The 6,594-nt window shown below is 54.2% G+C and overlaps 1 protein-coding gene across 1 annotated transcript; it reads right to left on the reverse strand.

Moving 5' to 3' along the window:
- Positions 1–278: 278 nt before the first annotated feature.
- On the reverse strand, positions 279–5,905 carry PSMA5 (proteasome (prosome, macropain) subunit, alpha type, 5). The gene is made up of 5 exons (XM_010077271.1): positions 5,806–5,905; positions 5,651–5,709; positions 4,662–4,764; positions 3,412–3,498; positions 279–559 (listed from the first exon to the last, which is right to left on the reverse strand). The coding sequence occupies exons 1-5, from the start codon at positions 5,884–5,886 to the stop codon at positions 482–484; spliced, it is 408 nt and encodes a 135-aa protein (XP_010075573.1). The 5' UTR covers positions 5,887–5,905; the 3' UTR covers positions 279–481.
- Between the last annotated feature and the right edge of the window lie 689 nt (positions 5,906–6,594).

Genomic DNA, 6,594 nt, shown 5'->3' on the forward strand with positions numbered 1-6,594 from the left:
GAGGGGAACACACCCGACAGGTACGAGCGGATCTAGAAGTCTCTTGATTCTCAAAACGGACGGGAAAGGATCCACAGATCTCCTGATGCGACATCACCACGAGAGGGAGACTTGCCCCTGCGGTAGCCAGCGAGGACGGTGCTGGTGCTGCCGCACGGCGCGGTGCCGCAAAGCTGGCAGGACCCCGACTTCAGCAGCGGGTGTTGCCCTCATCTGCCCCCAAATTTAGCTCTGAACGATCCCCCCCACCTCAGATCTCTGTGATGAGGAGCCCCAGATAGAGTAACAAAATGATTTATTGTCATTTCTGCCTATTGTAGAGATCAGTTATGTACAGAAACTGTAAAAAAACCTCAAGAGCCTTCTGAGAAGAGCAATTACAGATGCTGCCGGAAAATAAAAATCACAGGAACTGGCAGGAACCGAGTCAGTTCGCTTTGATCGGGGAGGAATGAGCCTTTGAGGGAGTTTTTCTCTTTTTTCAAATATCCTTGATGACCTCTTCAAGCTCCTCTTTTGTGTACATGTGGAACTTCATCCCGGGCTCTACTGTGGCAAGCTGAAAGAGAAGGAGCAAGGGGTTAACGTGCCCGCGGGGCAGGGAACAGAGAGCAGCAGACGGAGCAGCTGTTCCTTCTCGCCTGCCCGATCTGCCAGCCCAGCAAGATCATTCCACCCCACACCACGCTCTTTGATTCCCTAAAATAGCTGCCGGCCGCTGAAATAGCTTTTAATTGACTCAGTCTCCTCAGAGCAGCAGCAGCGGGGAACGTCACGGCGCTGCTGCTGCTGGCTGGGGAAAACACCCCGATAACGCGAGTCCTTCGCCAAACACTCCGCAGAGAGGGGCAGATCCTGCTGCAGTGCGGCGTGGCCCTCGGCAGAAGTGCCTCTTCTCCTCCAGGAACCAGCCAAGGGTACAAATCCTGGCCTGTTACGTGCCCTAAGAGAACCAAGATAGCAAAGCACTCCAAAGGGACCGAGGGTTAGCCCTGGGAAACTGAGGCAGAGGCAAAACAGCGTTCTGGTCACCAAACACCGACAATATACCAGCCACGGGCACCTTGCAGCTGCCTGGTGCCCTACGCAGCCCAAAGAGATCCCTTCCGAGGCACAGCCACAGGGACAGGGCAGGAGAAGAGGGGGACAGCGGCCAGGGCAGCCAGCTGGGACACTTCATGGGGTCAGCTCCAGAACAAGAGACACTTGAAGAGCGACAAGACTGACAGAGGAATGTAAGCGGGACTTTGGTTCGCACCTAGCTCACGGCATGAGAGCCCAAGATAGAGTCAGCTGCCGCGGGCGGGCGGGATGCTCCAGACCCCGCTCGCAGGCACCCCGGCAGCGGGCACGCACCTTTACTCCAAAGGGATCAAAGGGTTTGGTGGCAATAAGCTGCAGAGGGTCCTGGCACACCCCAGAGCTCCTCCCAGGCTCCTCTGCTTGGTCGCTCAGCCCGGGATGGCAGGACACCGTTTTGGAGGGGAGGGCAGGCAGTGTTTTCCAAGGAGAACCCCCCAAACGCTCAGCCCACGCACCCCTGCCAGCCCAGGAGTATTCTCAGAGCAGTCAGACACCCGCAGGTACCCGTTCAGGCCCCTCCGATCACCTGTACGGGTGCTGGGCTGATGCTGGACCCAAACGGACTCGACCACACACCTTATCTACACCCTGAAACCCCACAAAACTCTTCAGACACATCAACTACTTCCCTCTTCCATGTCTGCTCAAACCTGTGCCTCACCTTCTCCCTACCAACAACAGCTTCACTCAAGGATTCCCTCACAGGCTTCCTGGGGAGGTAATTAATTTAAAAGCAAAACATCCTTGGAGGCTCCTGACCTTTGCTGCAACAGGTTTAACTCTTCCACGACCACACTGTGCCCCTTCTCTTTGCTGCTGGCAGGAAAATCCCACGCAAGAGAGGGACGGGGTTCGAGTAAATAAACCGCCACATATTTCTAAGAGGCTAGAAAGCAAAAGCAGCTACTTCAGGTAGGAGATTTTCAGCCAGAAGGGTGACTTGAGTCAATAGAGACCTTTTAATCCTCAGCACATTCTTCTCATACTTAACCCCGCTACGATTCCTCGGCACGTTCAGCGCTCTGCCAAGCACAGTTAAGCCCCGTTAAACGGGGACGTGACACAGGGATACTGTACACGCTCCTCCGCCTCCATTTCTTCACACTGTACTGCAAACCTTCCCAAAGAGACCTGAAGCTGATCGAGGGAGAACAGATCAGCGCAGATCTGGGGAAGCAGATTTCAGCCGGCCGGCATCGGTTCTGGCCAGAGCATCTCAGTTTTCAGCGTGCTGTCAGCCCTTTCCCCCCCAAAAAAATGGTTCAAAATATCAGGAAGGGTCTCCAGCACCAGTATTTAATAAAAAAATGGGGTGCACACTTTTAGGCTGTTTGGGAAACGGGTTCCCAGTGCTCAGAGGAAAGGAATGGGAGAACGGTGGGAGGAGAGCAGCTCAGGAGTCGAAATGCTGTGATTTGAAAAGGTCTAGTGTCTCATAACCCGCCAGAAATAGAAGCAAACTCTAGACGCCAGCCTTGCTCCTCATCTATCCGTTAGCACTAACGAACTGGAAGGGTTTTTACCTTTGCTGCCTAAAAAGGAGCACTACAAGCTAATGAGGAGGGTTGGAGGGGACAGGTACCAGGACGTTGGTGGGGATCTCCGAGAGTGCTGCACGCTCGGGTCACGCTGAGCTCTGTCCGCTGGCGGGCAAAAGCCGGGGGTTAGAGGAGCACATTCGTTCCTGGAAGCTTCACCTCTGCGCTCCTCCTGTCCAGCAGATTTTTGGCACTGCCCCAAGACTGAATATAGCAAATCCAGAAGCTGTATAATTTTCATTCCTTCTAATATTACAACTACCGGGGGGAAAAAAGAATGGCTAAACCCAGGGGAAGAAACAGCAATCCTGGCACGCCAGGCTCCCGCTGGCTAACTCACCCCGGGGAAGGTCAGTGGGGGCTCCAGCCCCGTGCCCAGGGAGCCCTCCCGAGAATCACTCGGGGGTTAGCCAGGCGAACAGGCCAGGCTGCACACCTCTGGGAGTCAACAGAAAGCTCCAACCTTTCCCACGTGCCACACACGACACGCTACAACAGGCGGCTTGAAAGCACAAGACCATCTGCAGCCAGCCAGCCGCCGGCTCGGGGAGTCCTGAGCTTCTCCACCAACTCCGTCCTGGCTCCAGCAGCACAGCCAACCCTCCTCTCCGAAATCCAAGCAGGCAGTGTTCTCACCTGGGTGTTTAAAGTGCAAAACACGACCGAGACCCTCGCCTGGCAGGCGGCAGGATTCGCACCGAGGACGCAAAGACGACCCGTGGTGCAGGCTTCTGCTCTGCACCGAGTGCCACAAGCCACAGCCGCGCTCTGCCACTGGGGCCGCGGTTACCTCAATGTTGGTTGCGTTCAGTTTCTCCTCCATAACTTGTTTCAAGATGACGAGGGAAGATTTGATTGCTTCTTTCAGCGTCATGGACTGTAAAAGAAATCACTCATTAATTGCCTTGGTGACGCAGCTCAAAGGCGTACTCGTGTGTTACCCCTTTGCCTGCGGAAGCGTGCCGCTCTCCCTCCTGTTCTTCTCAAATCCTTTCAGCTGTGTCTGCCAGCAAATTTAAAAGCTTATCAAGTTATCTACAGCATCAACAAGAGATCAAAGCGCGTTGTTCGGGCAGGACAGTGACAATTGCAAGGATGGTGACTTTCTGCTTCTGCAGAACTTTTGACAAAGCTTAAGAACCGTTAATCTGGGCACAGACACCTCACTGTCACACCCAGGACTCGAGGGTCCATTTCCCTTCACCAGTTACTGCCTATCAACCAGTTGCCCCCCCAGCAAGCTTTAGTGGGAGCTCCAAAAAGCCGGACTCCCTCTTGGCCAAAGCCTTTGTGCTTTAATCACATAAATCTCTGCGTGAGAGAGCCAGAGGGCCGTGCAACATTCAATGGGTGACGATAGCTGGGTCTGCGGTAACTCTGCACTTGGAAGATGGTTAAAAAGCCACAGAGACCAGAACTCAGCGAGTGAACAGATCAGGTTATCAAGTGTTGGGCTGGAAGTCCCCACACAATCAACACTCTTAATGATGCTTTTTATTAGCGTTTGGTTTCTTACCACACAAAACGGGCAGCTCCCCACTCGTGGAGGGAATGAAGTTTCTATTTAATATCAAATGGGACCAGCACTTGCAGCACAAGAGCTGTTCACTGGTGAAATGAAGCCGCTTTAATTCCTTACGCTCAGGCTGCATCCATACCCAGCTCTGATGCTGACCAGCGGCGTTTGTGTAGCAGCTCTTTTTATTTATAGAGTGCTTCTTGACACGGGCTTAATTATCACCCGCTAGAGGCTGCAACCAGCACCTCGGTCACTGGTCTCGTGTTGCGGCTGCAGCCTCAGGGGAAGCTGCTGCTCATAGTACTTCTCGTCGGAGAGATCCGCACCCAGAGCTGAGCGCTGACATCTAATCACGGGAGCAGCTGCCAAGGACCGCGTCGCACCCTCAGCAGCGCTCGCGCCTCCTCTACGGTGCGGGAGGAGCCTTATGAATCACTCACGGGGAGGGAAACTACTGGATCTGTGGAGGTTGTGTGTTACCTCTGCAACCTGTGAGATCTCAACCCCCATCCTCCTTTTACCTTGTGGTAAACCTCTTGCAGAGAGCTCTGCGCGCCTTCCGAGGCAGAGCCGATCGCTCTGGCATCACACTGAACAAACGTCCCCGACGGGTCCATGTGAAACCTGCAGGAACACAGGCGAGAGCGTGAACAACCGCCGCACCCCCTCGCCTTTGCCACCAGCCCCCCAGTGCTCCCCAGAGCTCCCTGCACGGAGCTGGGGAAGAACAAGGGCTCCTCAGCAGCTGCTCTACCGACATGGGGCAGAGCTCACAGCAGCCCTGCGCTGCACCCAGTGGCCTCAGGGGATGGCTGCAACCAGCACAGCAGCAGGTCCCTCCTCGAGGCACGCAGAGGAGCAGCCCAAGGTTTGAGGAGTGCCAAAGCGTCATCTGCAGCTGGGCTGGTGATCTAGGAGGAGAGCTCCATACTCCTGGCACTGCCCTCCATACTCAGAGCAGCTAATTTTCCTTTTCATTTTCCCCCTTATTGTATTTCTTTTAATAAAATCAGCAAATTTTCACTACTGCTCCTAGGAGACCTTATCGGGCTGGCTGTGCGGAGCCGTTCCCACCTCCAGCCGAGGCCGGGTGTTTGAAGCACACCAGTTCAGGTTACAAACACCCCACCACCTCCCCAAGGAATGTCACAGCAATGTATTATGTTACCGGTGGCTCTGCTAGTCCTTTAGGGAAAGGTAAGAATAAACTCGGGACGAGGAGAGCTTTAACACCTCCCTCCCTCCCTCCCAGGAAACCACGTTAAAAAAAGCAAGGATTCGGTGAAGACACGGCATTCTCTTCAACCCCAAACAAGCAGCCCCTGCTCCCATACTTTGAGAGGAAGGGTTTAAAAGCATTAACACACACATCAGGGACATGATAGGATAAACCCCGAGTGCTCGGCTTAAGGAAAATCCCAGACTCAAATCATCAAAGTGCCCTGGGAAGCTGCAGTAGGGATTTTGTCTCTTCCCAGAGCTGGCCTGGATTAAAAAGAGCTGAACTTACAGCTGGGGTCCCTTCTCATCAACTCCTCCAAAAAGCAGCGCGACACCAAACGGACGGGACTGCAAGAGAAAGGAGGCCACAGGTTAGGCGAGGCCAAGGGCAGCATCAGAGGGAAGCCAACGGCACCTCCCCAGAGCCCCCCCCCAGCTCCGCACCATTGCCCCCGGGTCTGCGTCCTCCTCCCCAAACTGCAGCGCCAGGTTGGACACGGCCTGCGTCACGCTCTCCACTGTCATGGTTTCATTGTAGGTGAACCAGTGAAAAAAAAAAAAAAATTCAAATTATCGCTTTGTTCCCAAAATACATCAATCCTGGATCGTTCGTGCAGCAGGCTGCCGGCACCTGGGGCACAGCCCGGTCAGCCCAAGGGAAAAGCGGCAGGAAGAGAGCGGGAAGCGCGGAACAAGCTGGGAAGCTTGTGCGGGGATCCCCCAGAAAAGCTTGGGATACGCAGGCATTGGGATGCCCACAGGGAAAGCGCAAGGCCAGAACACTTTATCCCAGGATCCATTTCCGAAGCAGTGGGGTTAGCCGGTTCTCCAGGGGCAGGAGGAGTGCCGCCACGCAGGAAAACCCCGCGGGAAAAGTCTTTACTACAGCAAGAGATTTGGAGCTGTGAGCTCTGAGTACCTAAGACAGTGAGTAAATTTAAGGGGCCAAAAATATAAGGAACGTAACCAGTCTTTTGTCAAAACAAAGTTAAACACACGGCCCCACACATTCGCTGGAGCGCAGCTGCCAGGGCTAAGAGTGCTGGAGAACCTGCCGAAGGATTCCCACCAAAGCCACAATACCAAAGGGGAAAAAAAATCCACAGGAGACTCCAAAAGCCCCATGAGGGAAGCTGTGCTCCCCACAAGCCTCCTGCTCCACACCGGCTCCTTTGCTGTAACCATTTTCCTGTGTCAGAGACTGCTGAGATCACAGAATCACAGAATGTTAGA

This window comes from Pterocles gutturalis, unplaced genomic scaffold, assembly GCF_000699245.1.
Source record: "Pterocles gutturalis isolate BGI_N339 unplaced genomic scaffold, ASM69924v1 scaffold33028, whole genome shotgun sequence".
NCBI lineage: Eukaryota > Metazoa > Chordata > Aves > Pterocliformes > Pteroclidae > Pterocles > Pterocles gutturalis.

Coding starts and splice junctions, on each gene's coding strand:
- PSMA5 (XM_010077271.1), bottom strand. CDS start 5,886: ATGACAGTGGAGAGCGTGACGCAGGCCGTGTCCAACCTGGCGCTGCAG. Junction 5,710..5,805: donor ACGCAGACCCGGGGGCAATG/GTGCGGAGCTGG, acceptor TTTCTCTTGCAG/TCCCGTCCGTTTGGTGTCGC. Junction 560..3,411: donor TGAACGCAACCAACATTGAG/GTAACCGCGGCC, acceptor CTTCTCTTTCAG/CTTGCCACAGTAGAGCCCGG.